The sequence below is a fragment of the Erpetoichthys calabaricus genome, chromosome 18 (genome assembly GCF_900747795.2).
Source record: "Erpetoichthys calabaricus chromosome 18, fErpCal1.3, whole genome shotgun sequence".
Taxonomy (NCBI): Eukaryota; Metazoa; Chordata; class Cladistia; order Polypteriformes; family Polypteridae; genus Erpetoichthys; species Erpetoichthys calabaricus.
In genome coordinates, this window is record NC_041411.2 from 68,307,126 (window position 1) to 68,328,239 (window position 21,114).

The window sequence follows — 21,114 nt, forward strand, 5'->3', positions numbered from 1 at the left end:
TGCTTTTGTCATTTGCATTTTATTACTAATAAGGAGCAATTAAAAACCAAGAATACAACTGTTTAAGGCTAAAATAAGCAATAGGGGTTCAATTTCGTTGTTCCTTTCTTCAATTTCGTTGTTCCTTTGTAAAAGTGACAATGACAATAAAGATCTATCTAAAATCTTAACAAGTGAGACAACTGAAATGAAGCATAAAAATGTCACTTGAGCAATAAGTGCTTCTTATTAAGCAACTGAGTTGGAACAAACACTTGCAGCCACTGCGGCCCTCCAGGACCGACTTTGCCCGCCCCTGCTCTGTATGACCCACCTTTATTTGAGAGCTGAAGGTCCGCATGTTCCCTCGTACAATTTAAAATTGAACACTACACACACTACTCTGGCCATGAACAGCTCTAGAATCCAAACCAGATTGAATCAAACCCTCCTTAGTGTGTTATCCTTGACTCAAAGTCTACTGCCCACCTCTTTTTACTTTGTTGTCTAAGGCTTTTCTAAAGACCCACACGTTCTAATTACCCTCTTTTGAGGATCCTGATAGAGCAGCCAACCTGAATGTTATTTTTGTTGTACCATATATACTCGCATTTACGTTCTCCCACGTATAAGTTGGGCTTCATTCCACCGTATAATTTCCGGTATTTTATAATGTTGGTGGCATAAGTCGAATGCGGAAAACTCACGTTATTGGTCCAAGAGATTATGACATGCTAACACCCACCTGAGATAGTAGTATTGTGCCTACGTGACCACACGGTAATACCCGAACTATTCTGAAGTGACGTTTGCATTGTTTAGTGTTTTTTGTATCTCACACCCTCATACACCTTTACGATGGAGTGTTTGATCAGAAGAAAATATGAAGCTGTTTTTAAATTAAAACCGTTGAAGTGGCGAAAGAAATTGGTAACTGCGCTGCTGCAACAAAATTTGATGCGTTTGAGAAACTGGTGCAAGATTGGAGAAGGCAAGAAGATGCAAAAAAAAAAAAATTAAGTGTCGCATTTTTGAACGGGCGTATAAGTCGGGATCTGATTTTATGATCGAGTTTCGAGTATATACGGTAGTTGTTTTTGATTCATTGCTAGCTCACAGCCTAATCTTGCTCAACTGGCACACCTCCTCAGTTTGACTTAAACTATTATAAAGCTGGGAATTTGTAAGACTGATCACCTGTCGTTGTGTTCTTCACTTGGTAAAGTGTGTTTGATGATGCACGCTGTGAATGGTGCTTTAGAAGATAAAAACTGATGGAAATTTTATTATAATAACAGCAATCTGCACCACATTTTTTGGGCAGATATTGATGAAAGAAATCAAAAAACAAAAACAATATGTTTTCATTAAATAAAGACAGAGTTTACAAAACTGTGTTTTCAGTCTAATATCCCTGCTACTCCAAGTCTTGCCCACAACATTTCATAATTTCTTAACGTCCTCCCTGAAAAAAATGTTTTTGAGGATCAAAGTTCTTTAACAAAGTTGAGGCCAATTTCTCGAGCAGAGGAGACTGTGTGGGGAACTCATCCAGGTAATTAAAATCCTCAAACGCATTAATAAAGGAGATCCAGCAACAAGCTTTCAGCTTAAGGGTGAATCGCGTGCTCAAAGACATCAGTGGAAATGAAGGGGAAGTGCAATAAAGACGGAACTCAGGAAGCACTTCTTTATGCAAAGAGTTGTGGGACTCTAAAACAAACTGTGGAGACAAGGAGTTGAAGCAGAAACCTTGATGACTTTTAAAAGGAATCAGGAGGAGATATTAAGACAGCTTAGCTACTAGCTAAACAAACGATCCTGATGGACTGAATAGTTTCCTCTCGTTTGTCAATTGTTTTATGTTCTTATGCTCTCCTCACCCATACTTTTCTTCTTCTTACACTGCAAAAATCAACTATTGGAAGTGAAAGGAATGAGGTGAAGTAAAAACAATCCCCTGTTGGCTAAGTGACTGGAAGCAGACTCACCCGTCAACATGTCACTTTGGAATTTTGTTGAAGGGACTCATTCAGGCAAAGACCACAAAAACTCCTCACGTTTTTTAAATTTTCATACATTTCCAGGCACAGTAACACAAAATTTCCAATTCCTATTTTACCCGAGTTGAAAAATGACCTCTTTAAAAAAAAAAACATACACTGAGTTTTCTTGTGAGGTTTTAACGGAAGTATAAAGACGCACCCATTTTATTTATATGTTGAAGATTGCCTGAAAAAGTAAAGTTTTTCCTCAGCGTCTTTTATTACGAAAATGTCTTCCATTCCAAAGAAGCAGCATACTCTGGCTACCCTAAAGCATGGCATGAGTTGGGCATGCTTTTCAAAATTTCCACCCAAACCCAGCCTAACTCTACTATACCATAAACCCTCTTAACTGTGTTTAGCGTGACCACATCAAGATGCTCAAAGAATAAGAACTACAAATTTGTACAGCAGAATGATGGGCGAAGTCTGTGAGTTGGCATCCACAAAAAGGAGAAATGAGAGGTAAAAGTTAACACTTTGGTGAAAAATAAAAAGACATGGCTAATGAAAGCTTAAGGGCCAAAAGGTCATCTTTCTAACAATCTGGTTTTTTTTATTATTTTTCACTATGGAATTAACTTTCGGCTCTTTTTTCTTTGTCTGTGTGAAACTTCCATTTGTAGTCATGACGAAACGTGGCAGCTGGATTTTACGATTGATCTCCTTGTCTGGCTACCACTGGGCTGATCCACCATTTCTTTTAATAGAGCTTGTTTTAACATGCTGTGTCACAAAATTTACACCACAAAATCAAACAGTGCTTAGCACACTAACAGGACACGGGCCTTATTGGTTCAAAAGGGGGTTTTACCCACAAATTTTTGTCATTCTTATTATCTCCCTAAAATAAGTGGAAAATTCACACAAATCGTGGATGTATGTAAATGAAGTTCTGTTGGTTCATTTTCATTTAGCGATTGACCTTTCTGTTCTTTTTTTTCCCCCCACAACTCTTCTACCCATTTGTTGTTTCATCCTCTTCCTCCTTCTATGTCTCCCTGCTGCAGAGATGAAGATAGCCGGGTGTAAGTTTTCTTTCTTTCTTTCTTTCTTTCTTTCTTTCTTTCTTTCTTTCTTTCTTTCTTTCTTTCTTTCTTTCTTTCTTTCTTTCACTATTCATCCTCATTTTTTCATTTCAATAAGTACATTAATTACCTGCTTCTCCTTCAGTTTATAAGAAGCGCCTGAAAAATCTCAAGCTAGGCCACGGAGCCAATACACTTTAAACATGCCATTAGTCTTCTTTCTCCTCTTCTTTAACTCAGCTGGGGGCATTTGTGGGACGCTGAAGGCAAATTAAGTAACCAGGAACCTTTCCAGCATGATTACCCAGTCTTTCCATAACGTCAAATTAAAATTTTCCCTTTCTGCCAGACTTCACATGTGTTAAAAAAATTCTGTAGCTAAACTGTACCAACAACATTTCTTTCTATGGCACATTTTCATACAAAAAACGTTGCTCAAAGTGTTTTACATGATGTCAAAGAAGAAAATGCGAAAAACGTAAAACACATTAGAAATAGATAAGAATAAGGTTGAATAAATGACATACCAAAAATGGTAAGTAAGAATAAATCAATCCGCATTTACATAGCACAAATAGACTAGAAATAGATCCAGTGAGTCCTTTGTAAATAAAAGAGAAGAGCACAGGAAAGGTTTTGGGGTAGCCACCCTGTATACTTGAAGATTTGGCCACAAAAAGAGAGCAAAACCATCATTCAGTCTTTACAGAGTTGAGTCCAAAAGAGAAATGAGTCATGGCTTACAAAATGGAGTTTTTAAAGTCGGGTGGAGGAAATGCTGGCATTGGGCTATAACAAGAAGTGATGTCATGGGTGATGGAACCAGAAGTGATGTCTTCAGGCCCAGTACCGGAAGTGGCATCACTGAAACCAGAAGTGACGACGACTGGTCCAGAACTGGAAGTGATGTCAACAGGCCCAGGCGGAATTTCTCTCGGGTGGTCTGAAAGAGAAAGAGTTAGTGCACACTGCCACCCCCTGGTCTGACATAGGATTTCCATCATTTGAGCCTTTTAGCTGCCTCCCATACGCACGTGTGTGACACCTTATTTACAGATTGATGAACCCGATGATGTGGTCAGATGGGCCAAGAGGACAGAAAATATTGCAATAAAGTACAAGAGTGAAATGCTGGATGAGGAAAACAAAAATCTGCAGGGGTTCCAAGTCCAAGAGACTACCAACCCTCCACTGGGTATTCTACCTAACATGAATATACTTGAGTCATTCCTTGTTGTTATTTATGGTTCATCCTAGAAGATTCAATGCAGTGAGTGCCATGGACAGGTGGGGTATCTGCTTTCATTCCAGCATCAAAGGAGGCTGCACAAGATTTTGATCAGGGGGTGATAGCGGAAAAGAACGCAGAGAAAACCAGAAAAGAAAGCAGAGCAAAATAGAGGCTAATAACGATAACAGATCCACCAGCTATACGTTCTTTCTATGCAAATATAATCTATCAGAAGTGGAATTAAAATCCAGCTATGACAAAAGTGTTTTTGACCACTAAGAGCACCTGGCTAGTAGAATGCAATGCTCTTGTTGGTGCGTAAATGTGAAGGAGTTTTCTGAAATGTAAGAGTGGATTTTAAAATCAATTCTGCAGCGGACCAAAAGCCAATGCAGTGAGGTCAGTATTGGTAAGACATGGTCACGCTTGAGAGAGCCCGTCAGTGGGTGAGCAGCAACCTCCTGGCCTATCTACCGGCATCGTAACACCCAATTTTTAGAGAAAGCAGGTGCTTTCCACATTTTCATTCTGGTCCATTTTCTGTGTACACTACAGTTGTGGCCAAAAGTTTTGAGAATGACACAAATATTAATTTTCACAGAGTTTGCTGCCTCGGTTTTTATGATGGCAAATTGCATCTACTCTAGAATGTTATGAAGAGGGATCAGAAAAATTGCAATTAATTGCAAAGTCCCTCTTTGTCCTGAAAATGAACTTCATCCCAAAAAAATCCAATTCCACTGCCGTTGTGAAGAAGGCTTCAGGGTGCCCAAGAAATCCAGCAAGAACCAGCACCGTCTCCTAACGTTGATTCAGTTTCAGGCACCACCAGTGCAGAGCTTGCTCAGGAATGGCAGCAGGCAGGTGTGAGTGAAATGAAGACTTTTGGAGTATGGCCTGGTGGGTGTCAAGTAGGGCAGAAAGAAAAACATCAGACTGATATTCTACAAAAGGTCCAGGGATTGGACTGCTGGGGTAAAGTTAATTTTCTCTGATGAATCCCCTTTCTGATTGTTTTGGGCATCCAGAAAAAAGAAAAGGTGAGCGGCGCTACCATCAGTCCTGTGTCATGCCAACAGTAAAGCATCCTGAGACCATTCATGTCATGTGGGGTTGCTTCTCAGCCAAGGCAATGGGCTCACTCACAATTTGTCCTAAGAACACAGCCATGAATAAAGAATGGCACCAAAACATCCTCTGAGAGCAACTTCTCCCAACCATCCAAGAACAGTTTGGTCACCCACAATGCTTTTGCCAGCAGGATGGAGCACCGGGCCATAAGGTAAAAGTGAGAAGTGACTCGGGGAGCAAAACATCGAAATTTTGGGTCCATGGCCAGAAAAATCCCCAGACCTTAATCCTATTGAGAACTTGTGGTCAGTCCTCAAGAGGCAGGTGGACAAACAAAAACCCGGAAATTCTGACAAACTCCAAGCATTGATTATGCAAGATTAGGCTGCCATCAGTCAGGATTTGGCCCAGACGTTGATTGGCAGACAGCCTGCCAGGGTGAATTGCAGAGGTCTTGAAAAAGAAAGAAGGCCCAACACTGCAAATATGGACTCTGTGCATAAACGTAATGTAATTGTCAATAAAAGCCTTTGAAACTTATGAAATGCTTGTAATTCTACTTCAGTATACCATAGAAACATCTGACAAAAAGATCTAAAAACACTGAAGCAGCAAACTTTGTAAAACCAATACTTGGGTCATTCTCACAACTTTTGGCCACGACTGTTTTGTCTCCCTGTAGGTTCAGTTGCATGGTGTCTGACGCCTGTATGACTTGACGCATAAACACATATATCACCAGCCATGATAATTTTAACTGATATTAACGAGCCCCCAAATATAGCACTCTCCTGCCTAATAAATCACTCCAGCGTCACCAATTCTGTATGCCAGTTGTCTGGTTCAGAGTGTAATGGCTGTTTTTCCCAGTCTGTTTCTTTCTATTCTTGGTTTTAACCTCAGAATTGTAATGAAACAATCTTGTTTGTCCTGACACTAAGCTGCTTTGAGTAATTGCGCTCTATTTCTGCCTCCTTGTTGTGCGTCCCTTATTTGTACTCCAGACTGAAAAGGCTGCCAAGACTGCTATTGGTCTCCAATAAGATCACTTCACTTTAGAGCACTGATAAAGACAGATTTGTCTTCAGAAAGCTCGAGTTTAATTGGTTTCAACCTTGAGGCATTTAGAACTTTGGAGAATTTGTGGCCGATGGGCTCTTAATAACAAACACTGTGACTAAACATTCAGTATCTACTTGCAGCTTTTAAGTATAATACGGCAATTAAACACAGACACCGACAGGAACATGGGATCAACATTTATTCTCTCCAGGGTCTTTGTGAGGTTTTTTTCAGTGGGCTTGGGTTTCTGCTTTGATGCAACACTGTCAGGTTTCTTTCCTTGCTAATGTTTATTTCTTCCTTATTTCATTATTTGTTGTTATTTAAATATAATTTTTTATATTGTGGTCATAACACCCCGCCCTTATGTCCTTTAAATTGGCACTCTATACCATAGTACAGAAACAGCACTTATCAAAATTACTAATGACCTTCTTATGGCAGCTGACTCTGGTTTAATTCCTATTCTTGTCCTTCTTGATCTGAGTGCATGCAGCCTTTGACACTATTTGTCACCGTACTCTTCTCAATAGATTATCTTCGATTGGCATTACCCACACTCCACTAGATTGGTTCAGATCCTACCTCTCAGGCCACACTCAGTTTAAAACTTTCACATCCCAACCCTCTGCTGTTACTTCAGGTGGGCTCTATCCTGGTGCCCCTCCTTTTCATTATTTATGTCCTTCCCCTTGGAAACATCTTTCGTAAATATAACATTAGCTTCCACTGTTATGCTGATGACACCCAGCTCTATCTCACTAGCAAAACTACTGTTTGATTATTTGGTCAAGTCACATATCACTACGAACCTCTTATCACAATTACATTTAAAACTCTGACGGGAATGATGGCGCCAATGAGTACTGTCATGCATGTGTGCCTGGGAAACACCTTCCAGGCTTTGCTGAGGAAAGGCTGAGACCCTGGCAAAGACAAGACCTACAGTCATATGAAAAGTTTGGGAACCCCTCTTAATTCTTTGGGTTTTTCGTTATCATTGGCTGAGCTTTCAAAGTAGCAACTTCCTTTTAATATCTGACATGCCTTATGGAAACAGTAGTATTTCAGCAGTGACATTAAGTTTATTGGATTAACAGAAAATATGCAATATGCATCATAACAAAATTAGACAGGTGCATAAATCTGGGCACCCAACAGAGATATTACATCAATACTAAGTTGAGCCTCCTTTTGCAAATCTAACAGCCTCTAGACGCTGTCCTCCTATAATCTTTAATGAGTGTCTGGATTCTGGATGGAGGTATTGTTGACCATTCTTCATACAAAATCTCTCCAGTTCAGTTCAATTTGATGGCTGCCGAGTATGGACAGCCTGCTTCAAATCATCCCATAGATTTTCGATGATATTCAAGTCAGGGGACTGTGATGGCCATTCCAGAACATTGTACTTCTCCCTCTGCATGAATGCCTTTGTAGATTTCCAACTGTGTTTTGTGTCATTGTCTTGTTGGAATAGCCAACCCCTGTGTAACTTCAACTTTGTGACCAATGCTTGAACATTATCCTGAAGAATTTGTTGATATTGGGTTGAATTCATGCAATCCTCATCTTTAACAAGGCACCCAGTCCCTGAACTGGCCACACAGCCCCACAGCATGATGGAACCTCCATCAGATTTGACAGTAGGTAGCAGGTGTTTTTCTTGGAATGCAGTGTTCTTCTTCCACCATGCAAAGCGCTTTTTGTTATGACCAAATAACTCAATTTTTGTCTCATTAGTCTAAAGCACTTTGTTCCAAAATGAATCTGGCTTGTCTAAATGAGCATTGGCATACAACAAGTGACTCTGTTTGTGGCGTGAGTGCAGAAAGGGCTTCTTTCTCATCACCCTGCCATACAGATGTTCTTTGTGCAAATTGCACTGAAATGTTGAACGATGTACGGATACACCATTTGCAGCAAAATGTTCTTGCAGGTCTTTCGAGGTGATCTGTGGGTTGTCTGTAGCCATTCTCACAATCCTGCTCATATGCCGCTGCTGTATTTTTCTTGCCTGCCAGACCTGCTGGGTTTAACAGCAACTGTGCCTGTGGCCTTCCATTTCCTGATTCCATTCCTTACAGTTGAAACTGACAGTTTAAACCTCTGAGATGGCTTTGTGTAGCCTTCCCCTAAACCACGAGACTGAACAATCTGTGTTTTCAGATCTTTGGAGAGTTGCTTTGAGGATCCCATGCTGTCACTCTTCAGAGGAGAGTCAAAGGGAAGGAAGCACAATTTGCAATTGACCACCTTAAATACCTTTTCTCATGATTGTCTATGAAGTTCAAGGCTTAACAAGCTCATCCAACCAATTTGGTGTTACAAGTAATCAGCATTGAGCAGTGACAGGCATTCAAATCAGCAAAATTACAAGGGGACTCACATTTGTGCATAGCCAGTTTTTCACATTTGATTTAATTTCATACAACCAAATTTCTGCTTCACTAAAAATCTTTGTTCTGAAAACACCCCAGTACTCCGATGTTCCTAAGAAATTAAAGAAGTACCACTGTTATCTTTTTTGTTGAAAGTAGAGTCAATTATTATGCAGGCTGAGAGGGGTTCCCAAACTTTTTCATATGACTGTACAGTATATTAGCGGAGCCATTGCCCCACCTCACCTCCTTACTGTTCAAGTGAATAATGGCTGGAAGCTGTTTATAAATCCTACCCTGGATGCTCCCTGGACTCAATATTTGAGTCGGCAAGGCCAGTGGCGTAGCTCAAGTTCATGCCGCTCGGGGTGGAGCAGTGCTTCAATTTTCCACCCTCCAACATATTTGAATATGTTAACCTATTTAAATAGAAAATTAAAATGATGTATAGAGAAAAATTAAGATACATTTTGCATAGATGTATTCATATATAGAGAAACAGCAATATTTTTTCATATATAATTATTTATAAGCATCAACCAGACAAGAATATAGTACAGACGCACTGATAAGCCGCGTTCTAATTACTAGTTTAATATAATTACACTGCAAAAACCAGAACCAGTGTAGTTTACAAAGTGATAGGTGGGGATGTTTTCTGTGCTGAGCAAGAACGCATTCAGATTGATAATGGAACAAAATTCTAAATTGTAAATTAGTTGTTTATCTTCATAGAAATTATTATTGGTGTAATGTTTATGTTTATTTCGTTATTGCCTCATAAATTTGCTATCACAGAAGGACAGTTTGAAAATTATTTTTGAAGCATTTGTGGATAAAAATCAGAGAATTTAACTTTTTTCATTCATGAGTGATATTTTTCCGAACCCTGCTGATTACACACGAATTGTACTTAGCCTTTTGGCCAATAATGCTGCCCTGGGCAGACCGCCCCCTCCGTCCACCCCTAGCTATGCCACTGAGCATGGCTTCCTAAAAGTCCTGGTGCCATGCACTGTATGGCAGTCAAAGTTATTCCTGCTTTCTTACAATTCACGAAGTTGAAAAAACAATTCTAGGTACTGTAACTAGAGTGGACAGAATAGCACAAGCCATCGACTGACTGACTGACACTTCAAATTGCTGGGGCAGCAACTGGGTGTCCCCATTTTATTGGGACAAAAAAACTTTAACAACCATACTTGACAGCACCAACAACAGAAAATAGCAGCATATTGAAGGACTCAGTTAGAAAAAACTCCCCCATGTGAAGGCTTGGAAACAGCGGGTCCAAAAGCAGACAACCTCCTCTGGGGACTGTTGGGTTTTATAACCCCCCCCGCCCAAAAATTTGAGGCCAGCTATGGGGGCTGTGGTCTGGTCAGTTACCCTCACTTGGCCACTTCTCAGAGCTGTGGGTGGAATGGGAGAAACCTTTAGCATGATCGTCCCCTCTCGTCCCATCATGGTACCTCAGCAGAGCCTGGAAGGAGATTGCCAGGCACAGATGCGTGACAGTACTCATTACCACCATCATTCCAGTAAGAGTTTTACTAATTCTAAATCTAAGGAATAAACATTAAGAGACATGCTGCCTACTTTATACAAAAATTGTTCCTCTCTGCAGGGCCACACAATTACCTTTGTACTAGAAAACAGAAAATTCCATCTTCCCCTCCAGTGCCATTCATTATTTTCAGTATTGGTCAAGTCTGGGTCTGCACCCTTCAAGGTGACAGCTTTTTAGCCGTGTTCAATATCCTCGGAGATCTCCAGGGAGAGCGTGATCTCTTTTTTTTTTTCCCCCTAGTAAAACGATGTACCACTTTGGTGGTTGAATTGGAAACACTGCTTGTAATTTTCTGTGCTTTTGAACTAGACCTCTATGCCATAGGGAAATTGTTCATCATGGAAATGTCAGTAATGCCAACTGGATTCATTACTGCTCAAGTGCTCCAGAGCCATCTAGTTATTTCTGACAGGGCTGCTGTTCTGTTGTGAGCACTGAGTAATCGGCCAGGCCTTTCATGTCTACACGAGACTTAAACATATCGTTCAAAAAAGAGTTTTTTTTCTTTTTGGTTCGTTTTCATTAGAAATGCATTTATATCACTTTTAGAATAAATTGTTAGAGTGAGTAAGAAGCTTCGTACATAAAAATGCCCAGAAAGATTATGGAATGACGCATTTAAATGTAACCCTAAATGGTCTTACTGATCTTCTGAGACAATTACTCTGTGCAAACAAGACAGTAAGCTGTGAGAACAAGACAGGAATCTGACACTCTGAGATACAGAGCTTATAAAAATGGATTCACCCCCTTGGAAGTTTGCATGTTTTATTATGTGATGGACGACTGGGACTCTTAACCCAGCTGGGACTCCTTCATGATGGAAGGACCGGGAGGAGAGAGCTTGCATGGGGGCAGTATAGTACCTCCACCAGAACGGCAGAGGGCAGCACCCCTGGCTTGGTATGGTGGACAGGTTTGGAGCTTGGAAGCTCAGCACTGTTGGGGTTATGGTTAGGGTTAGGGTTAGTGCTGCCGGAAGGAGATCATGGGATACTTTTGAGCACTTCTCACACCTCTGAGAAGACTGCTTAACAGAATTGAATAATCCGATGATGTAGCCATGTAAAACCATAGCCAGATTAAGGTTAAGGATGTTGTAGTCTGCACGTGTTCATTGTTGTGAGGAGTGGAGGTGGAAGAAACAGAAGAGAGGAAGAGAAAGTGCTGTGTGCCTTATAGTGTGCATTAGAGGGGAAGGAAGGAAAAGCATTTCACACTTGAAAATAAATGGAAATGTGACTGGTGTCTGTCTGTGCCGGGCTTGGGGAACTGGCCCACCCCCGGATGACCACAATTATTATTAAACATTTACATGTTTACATGGACTTTAATAACCCAATTATTAACAAAACTCTGATCTCTAAAATGTCATGTAAATCCTTATTCTGATTAGATGAGTCAGGTTATTGGCCTCTGAGAAGCCTGGTTAAGAGAAGCAGACTTCTCTGTGAATAATCCGATTATGTGACTGTGTACGAGGGATGTTCAAAAAATGTTTCCACACTTTTTTTTAACTGTTTATTAAGAATTTCAAACACATTACATCACTATTCTACATAGTCACCTTCTTTCGTGATGCAATTTTCCCAGCATTGTACCCCTTATTATTATATTGTAACCCTAACCCTAACCCTAACTTTTTAATGCCCAATTACTACTCCTCCTGCCTTCACCATTTCCAATGAAAATATAAAAGTGCGGAAACTTTTTGAACATCCCTCATAAAACCATAAGCAGGTTACTATTAACAATTTTTTAGTCTGCGCCTGTTCATTGCTGTCTGTCAGTCAGGTGCTCTATAAAAGCAAACAGAGTTGGGAGTAGTGGAGGTAAAAGAGATAGAAAAGATGAAGAAAAAGAAAGAAGATAAAGTGCTGTGTGCCTTATACTGTGCTTTATACTGTGCATTGGCGGGGGACAAAGGAAAAACATTTCCCCCTTGAAAATAAAACCCTCATGTATTGCTGGAAATGTGACTGGTGTTTGTCTGTGCCGGGTTTGGGGAATGGGTGTGCCCCCTGGTGGCCACGATTATAATTAAACATTTATCATATTTACATGTGCTTTAATGCCCCAATTATTAAAGCCCTGATCTCTAAAATGTCATGTAATCCCTTATTCTGATTAGAGAAGCCTGGTTAACAGAAGTAGACTTCTCTGTGAATAATCTGATTATTTGGCCATGAAAAACCATAACCAGGTTACTTCGCACATGCTTTCCACAGTCAATAGAACGAGATGCACCTGAGCCAGATTTCATGTGTCATAGCGGAGGTTCTGAGAGTTTGAGTCATTGTTACATTTCAGTTTTTTGTTTTTAATAAACTTCTCAAAGGTTTCTACGGTCTTGATTTTGCTTTGACATTCTGGGGTGTTGAGTGTTGCTTGAGGGGGAGCAGGAGTGAACTGGAATGATTTTAGCACAAGGACGTTAAAATGAGTTCATCAAGAACACAGGGAACAGTTGCAAACTTGCAAACATTTGTACATTTTACTTTACACAGAGAACCACAGACACTTGGAATAAGTTACAGAGTAGTATGATAGAAAGTAGGACTTTATAAACTTTCAAAATGTGACTTGATGTTATTTTAGAAGAATTAAGTGGATTAGACTGACAAGCTTTGTGGGGCTGAATGGCCTGTTCTTCTCCAGATTGTCCTAATGTTCTAAACAGAAATCTATAGCAACGATGCTGCCTGGCAGTGAATTTCAGTTGTATTTAAAATCAAGTGTAATTTACATGCAGAAGTCTGAAAATCTGTAATTTTAGGCAAGTTTCTAAAGGAAGAACCAGCATTCAAGAACTGTTGATTCTTCTTGCCTGGCACACAAACCCTCAGTGCAACCTGCTCCTGGAAATGCTCAGACTGAGAAGCACCACTGGCTTGCTGTTCAGTTTGATGGATCCACTTAACCTTTAATTACTCATGCTGATGTATTTTGTACACAAATCTCAGTTATTTTGGTCCAACGTCCTTTCATTTGAACCTACCAGGAGCATCCCCCATCTGTCCTCAGCTTGATTCACTACAAGTAGAGTGTCACGATGGTTTCCTTCCAGTCAGCCCCAGCTGGTGTTATGAGTGGATGCACAGTCGCCAGTTCCATATGGTGTGGGTATTTAAGTGTGTATGACAATTATGAGATGTTCTTCTTGCAATGACTTGGTCTGCATCAAACATTCAACAACTGAAGTGAAATGAGATCCATGTGCAAATCCTGCAGTGGATGAAAATGTGACTAGCGACGAATGAGAGAGAACTGGAGATGTGGATCACATGCTATTCAGTAATATGGTATTAAATTACATTAAAAACATGAACAATTTAAAATTATTGCAATACTAGGCGGGCAAGCCCCCCCCGGCACCTTCGGCACCCAACCCCCAGTTGCGCACCCCAAGGCGACGTGGTTGCTCGTCTGAAACCCCCTCTTAAACGGTGATAATATGATTATATTATATTTTACCTCCTCTTGGCACGATCAGCTGCTGACTTGCTGCTGCTGCCGTGCCACATGATCTGCATCTCGCACGGCACTTCAAACATTTAAAAGCCTGTACAGCAGCTGTCCTACTCTTTGTCTTTTATTTCTGGCCCTGGGCGTGGTTAAATTTCTTGGCACAAAGTCTCATTACACGGGACGTGAGTTCTTCATATTTTTTTAGTTTATAATTTAAAAACAGAATAAGAATCTGGAAATCTAACAACATCACATTAAAGTTTGAAAAATTCTGAAAAGAATGATACCAAACATATATATGTAGATTTTAAAATAAGCCTGATTTAAAGCGTGACATAAAATCGTTGCACAAACTCGTTGCACTTTTTTAGGCTTAGGATTTTATATATTGTGACAGATAGGGGGCGCTGTCGTCCCCTTGAACCCTCGGACAACACGTACTGACACTAGATAAAAGTCCAACTGTTGAATTTATTATAATAATACTGTGCACAAAGCACCCTCCACTCCACAATACTCCAATAAACAATTGATAATCAAACAATAACAACAATCCTCCACTCCCAGCAGCTCAGTCACCCTTCCTCCCAACTCGGCTCGCTGCTGGGATTTCCCAGAGTCCTTTTAAAGTCCTTGACCCAGAAGTGTTTCTGTCCCTCAGTCCATGTGACTTTATAACACTTCCAGGTCGGGTAAAAACTCCTTTTCTTCAGCCCGGAAGTACGTCATTTCCTCTGTCCCTATGACTAGGACGTACTTCCGGGTTATAGTGAAAACACAAGTCCTTGAGCCTCCCTGCAACGTCCCCTGGCGGCCCCCACGGTATCCAGTAGGGCTGAGATGAAAGACTCCAAGTTCCATGATGCCCTACTGGAATTTGGGGCCCCTCCATGTTGCAGGGATGGCTCCATCTGACGGCTTGGGGGGTATTGGCCGGGATATACTGCCGGCCATATATCACAATATATATAGAGTAGATTTTATATTACAACCTCACAGCATGCATATAAATAGCCATTTTAACACTGGTGCATTAAGTACAGCGCACGAGTACTTACGAGATGAGAAATGGCACGAGTAGTTAAGGGTTAACTGTGGACAGTCTGTCTCAGTCTAGAAAAACAGTGGCATTATCTGCAATTCGACAAGTCTGTTTGAAAAGTTAACTTACCACTAAAACAAAGCAGCACCATTAAAGACCAGAATAGACATTTCTGTTACTTTTGTTGAATAAAACACCATTTCAGCAATGTACGTCAACTGTCTTCTTGAAGCAGCTGTCATTAATCAGCTGTGAGTATAACATCGCCTTCCCAGAAATTCACGGATGAGTTAAACTGGATGTTAAGTAAGCTAAAGTGGATCTTTTAAAAGTGTTACTTACTGTGTTTGTGTGACAGGTGATATTCGTAATGACCTGTACCTGACCTTGGAGCGCGGAGACTTCGAGAGAGGAGGCAAGAGTGTGCAGAAGAACATCGAGGTCACCATTTATGTCCTGTATGCTGACGGAGAAATATTAAAGGTAAATACTTCTGTGGAGCCATTGATTTTTTTATACCCGAACTGGATGTGCCAATGTGGTGCCAGGATTGGTTTCATTCCCCTGTCACAAGAAAAGTATGAAAAATAAAGGATTGTTTGAATATATTCATCTACTTGTGTATTTTATAGAGAATTTAAATGTATGCTACTCTTTAAGTGGAGGCATATGGTGCTGTGCTGATTCATAGTGGTCAATGTCAGCAACAGTGGAATCTGCACCATGTCTACCTGGGTTTTCAGCATATTCTTCATTTGGCTCCCTCATGCCCAACTTTACTTGTTACACTAAATTGGCACAATCTAAGCCAATTTGCACTCAATCATTTAATGAAGTCAAGATAGGCCATGGCACCTAGGGTTGGCACCTAGACATCCGGAAAAAGGAGGACGTGTCCTCCTTTGTGGGTTCATTTCCTGTGTCCCTGACCTTCCTGATCAGGTCCTCCCTGACCCTCCATTATCAAGGCCTCCTGGTCAGGTAAGGGAGTGGGGTCCACACCAGCTGGGACACCTGTTCGTGTTTCACAAAGACAATGTGATAACTTTTTACGCACATGAGAATTCATTTATAGGTATATTTTAACGCATTCAGGAAACTCGTGTCTTGATCCAAATATAATTGCGCAGTTTTGAAAATGAACCATTGGATAACTGCAGAAAAGTTGCAGCACGATAGAACAGCTTTAAAAAAAAACTGTAAATTGCCAGTTTTGCAGTTTATAATATACTAACCGTCCCCCGCAGCTCTGCCCACGTAGTAGTGAAACAGGACAAACTTTAAAAATCTATTAACAAACAAATATTGCTAGCTAAGTGGAGGGAAGGTGCACTCTAACACGTCATGAGAGGTAGAGCGACTCAAACGGAGGCTGACACGTGAGTGAGGAGGGACCCACCCGGCTCCCCACTCCCGACGTCACATTTCCCCCTTCCCTCAGCCCGCAGCCTCTGTCTCGGATTACTGAGAATATACCGCTCCTGCAAGCGAACTATGATTCTAAGCACGATGAGAGAAGTCGCAAAATCAACCGTAATGTTCAAGTTAATTATAGAAAAAAACCCGTGTAGTTGTTCTCTTGTTCGCTAGCTAAGCAGAGGTAAGGTACACGCCCCAAGGCGGGCGCGTGAGTGAGGAGGGCCCCTCCCCTCGGCCCGCTGCGTCTCTCTTGGATTTGCACAAATAAATTGGAACTGCAAACAAACTATGATACTTAACACAATGAGAGATGTCGAAAATCAACTGGAATGTTCAAATAAATTATCGAGAAAAATCCGATCTAAATCCGTTCAGTAGTTCTCTTGTGAAAAGCGGACAGACATACAGACAGATGTTGGATTTTATATGTATATACCAGTAACAGCGCACTGCACGATAACGTGCAGTGAATACACTTGACTTGAGCATTCCTACTTTTCATCCTCTTTCTCTGTACGTTTATCATTTGTTTCCTCAGAGGTTGATGCGCTTGCTGCTTCCTGAGCAGCTCTTCTTTTCTCCACCCTAGCGGCCCGCGTTAAAACTGATTAAGTTAGTTTTTGTGTTGCAATTACTTAGTACGTTTAATTTAATCTTTCACTTAAGCTGACATTTAAGTCTTCAATCTGCCTCAAGAATGATTAGTGAAGGTGGTAGGGAATGAGAACGGCGCCTGTACGCATGTGCCACACGGCCGCCCTGCTGCGTGCGGCCGAGAGTTGATTCAATAAATTAAAATAAAAAGAGTAATGAAATCATCATGAAAGCGGATAGCAGACGTCACGTAGTATATATGTACCAAATTTCAAGTCAATAGGTGAAACGGTTTGCGAGCTACAGGTGATTTAAAATCCTGGACAGACAAACGAACAGCCACGGTAGCGTATTATAGAAGAAGATAGAGCTAGTTACATGTCAACTTCAAATCAGCCAACAGATGGCGCTTCAGTGAACGTTCCAAGCGTCAACTGCATGATAACATACATACAGTACAAGACTGCAAGATTGTTACAGTCTGCTTTATATACAGTATAAGATACTGTAAATTAAAAACAGTTTAATTGTTTCTCACATGTACTTAAAGATCAGCTGAAATGTAACTCATGGAAATCTAAAGTGCTTTAATGGGCTCAGTCTGAAGACTGCGGGTGGAACATACAATTGAATTTTCAGTCTCCTCACACAGTCTATATGAAATGGTTCCACATCCCAGCTAATTGCATATTTTATACACCCTATTTATAATGTTACTTTTACTTTTGCAAAGTTCATTTAGAAGGTGGCATGGTGGCCTTCTGAATCTGAAGCCTGCACTCAGTCACTGTCAGCATGGCACTCTCTCGTTCATGTTGTCCACATGGCTTTGTTGCCCGGGAGCGCTGGTTATCCCCCCCCCCCCAGATCCCGAAGATGCTCAGGTTGGGTTATCCGGTTCTTCTAAACTGGACCTGTGTGGAGTGTGAGTGTGACGGTCCTGCAGTGGACTGTCTTGTGACACTGTGTTGTCAGGAGAGGCTCCGCCCTCTGATCTGTTGCAAGGATAGGCTCTGCCCCCTGATCGGTTGTCAAGATAGGCTCCACCCCCTGATCGGTTGTCAAGATAAGCTCCACCCCCTGATCTTGAAGTACATTAAGGAGCAACTGTGAGTGTTGTTTCATACCATTCAGTGACAGCACAGACTGCAAATGTATTTTGCAAAGTTAAGCTAATGTTTTTACAGTGTAATGCAAGTTGATACGCTTAATTAACACTTGCAAATAAAATACAACACAATTTAACAGCTTTGGTAATTGATAAAATACACATTGTGCATAATTCAGTACATTGTAAATGATTGTCATATTGTAATGCAGCAGAAGTGTAAATAATTTAAGGGAAATAAAAGCCATGCTGAATCAGTATAATTACACAAAGCTGTTACATTTCTCGGTAATTACTGTGGATGGTGTCTGTAATTTTTCCCTTTGTATAATTCGTCCATCCATTTTCAGACCTGCAGATTCCACTTAAGGGTCTGGCAGGAATTTATAATTCAGTTGAAATCTTAAAGTGTATTTTGGAAAATATCCAGTTTTAAAAAAATTAGTTTGCTTCCACAGAGGCTTCCATCGAAATGACTGCTCTGGAAAAGCAGTAGGGGTGAACCAACGAATTGCACTTAAGTAGAATTTGCACAAGTCATTTCCTTTAATTAAGGATATCATAGGCACTGAACAAAGCAAGTCATTGGCACATGTAACACCACTATTGTGTCATTCTGAGATTTTGTATTATGCATTGGCTTCAATATGGAAAGCGTGCATTCTGCTTTAACTTGGAGTAATTGCTCCAAATGCAGTAACAGCGCAGGAAGTCAAGGAGGAAACTACAAGCAGAGGTAACGTCGGCTTTGCCATTGTAACTTATTGATTAATGGGCTGTGTTTGCATTTGAGCATTGCATATAATATTAAAGTGTTAGTATCAACACTATAGATATTCTTTTTTTCTTGAGCGTCTGTAGTTTTAATTTCCCCTTGGGGAGAAATAAAGTAGTCTGTGCCCTCCATAATGTTTTCAACAAAGACACATTTTTCTTCGAATTATCCCTCTGCTCCACTGTTTACAGTTACAAATCAAACAACTCAGACATTGTGATTAAAGTGCACATTGTAGACTTTCATGTAAGGGGATCTGCACACATTTTGTTCACAGCATGCAGATATGATAACTCTTTTTCTATACGGTCCCCCCATTTCAGGGCACCATAATGTTTGGGACAATTGGCATCATGAATGAATGAATTGAAACTGCCCAAGATCCAAAGCAGACCACCTCATCTGTTAAACATGGTGGCAATTGGGGAGTTATGGCTTGGGCATGTACAGTATGGCTGCTACAGGCACTGGCACACTTGACTTCTTAGATGATGGGACTGCTGACGGCAGTCACACAATGAATTCTGCGGTGAAACATCTTGTATCATGCTTCATTCTACAACAACATAATGATCTCAGACATACTGCTAAAGCAACACAGGACTTTTTCAGAGCTAAAAAATGGAAAATTCTTGAATTGCCAAGCCAGTCACCCATTTCAAATCCAATTGAGCAGGCCTTCCACATGCTGAAGAGAAAGCGTAAGGTGACAAGGCCAACCAAATAAACAGGAATTGAAGATGGCTACATTAGAGGCATGGCAGAGCATCACCAGAGAAGATCCTCAGCAATGCTGATGTGTATGAATCGCAGACCTCAAGCACTCATTGCATGCAAGGCATATGCAGCAAAGTCCTAAATGTGACATCTTTAATAGACCTGCCATTGCCATCTATCTATCTATCTATCTATCTATCTATCTATCTATCTATCTATCTATCTATCTATCTATCTATCTATCTATCTATCTATCTATCTATCTATCTATCTATCTATCTATCTATCTTATATAGTGCCTTTCATATCTATCTATCTATCTATCTATCTATCTATCTATCTATCTATCTATCTATCTATCTATCTATCTATCTATCTATCTATCTATGTATTATATAGTGCCTTTCATATCTATCTATCTATCTATCTATCTATCTATCTATCTATCTATCTATCTATCTATCTATCTATCTATCTATCTATCTATCTATCTATCTATCTATCTATCTATCTATCTATCTTATATAGTGCCTTTCATATCTATCTATCTATCTATCTATCTATCTATCTATCTATCTATCTATCTATCTATCTATCTATCTATCTATCTATCTATGTATTATATAGTGCCTTTCATATCTATCTATCTATCTATCTATCTATCTATCTATCTATCTATCTATCTATCTATCTATCTATCTATCTATCTATCTATCTATCTATCTATCTATCTATCTATCTATCTATCTATCTATCTATCTTTGTCTTTGTATTTGTTAAAGAAAGCATTCCAGTTTTGCTTTAAAATGAATTCCACTCAAACTAAGATTTTAATATTTTAAGCTTTTTTTTCTACCAAATGAAATCTCCTGATTTTTTACAAAATATTCAGTTTAACAATTGAGGACTGAGAAGCAAACAAATAAACAGTGAAAGTTTGGAAATCTTTAAAAAGTCTTAAAAGGGCCTGAATTTGTTAAGCCATTGTCAACATAGCAGTGAACCTTAAAAGTCTGAAAGCCCCTGTTATGTCTAACTTATTGAATGGGACGTTGAGCGGATGAGGTGTTATCTTTTGTTCTGCTAACCTGTGGCTTTTGCTCTCTTTCTGTCGTCTTCAGGACTGTATAAGCCTTGGATCAGGAGAACCCCATGTGAGTGAACATCGTTCTTTCGTCCTTTACCACAATAACAGCCCACGCTGGGGTGAGATCATCAAGCTTCCCATCCCTATTGACCGCTTCAGAGGATCACACCTGCGATTTGAATTCAGGCATTGTTCTAGTGAGTCTGATTTATTTTTCCTTTTTGTTTTTGTCATGGGTGCAGTGACTTGAGGACATGATCTCAGTCTAGTAGGCATTTGTTTGTTTTTGTCATATGAACATTAAAGGCTCAACGCCTAAAGGGTCAGATATTCTTCAGACAGCTCCTTAGGCACATGGTTTTACAGGTGCCACGCTATCAAATTCACCCTAATAACAATAGAATTACCAGAGTCTACGAAAAAACTCGTAGATCCGGCCCACCTTAAATCGCTTCTTAAATCCGTTCACACCTCTCCGCCAGCGTCTTTTGTCCTCTAAATGTGCTGATAAAAGACAAGCTGCCAGCAGCCGGCTAT

General features: G+C 40.3%; 1 protein-coding gene across 8 annotated transcripts in view; it reads left to right on the plus strand.

Annotated features, from left to right (window-relative positions):
- Positions 1–21,114, plus strand: part of dock3 (dedicator of cytokinesis 3) — a 970,442-nt gene that overhangs the window by 785,748 nt on the left and 163,580 nt on the right. For all 8 annotated transcript variants that reach the window (XM_051921401.1, XM_051921404.1, XM_051921402.1 and 5 more), the window contains 2 exons: positions 15,236–15,360; positions 20,612–20,774. In XM_051921401.1, the coding sequence (XP_051777361.1) occupies positions 15,236–15,360; positions 20,612–20,774 (288 nt within the window). The remainder of the gene's footprint in view (positions 1–15,235; positions 15,361–20,611; positions 20,775–21,114) is intronic.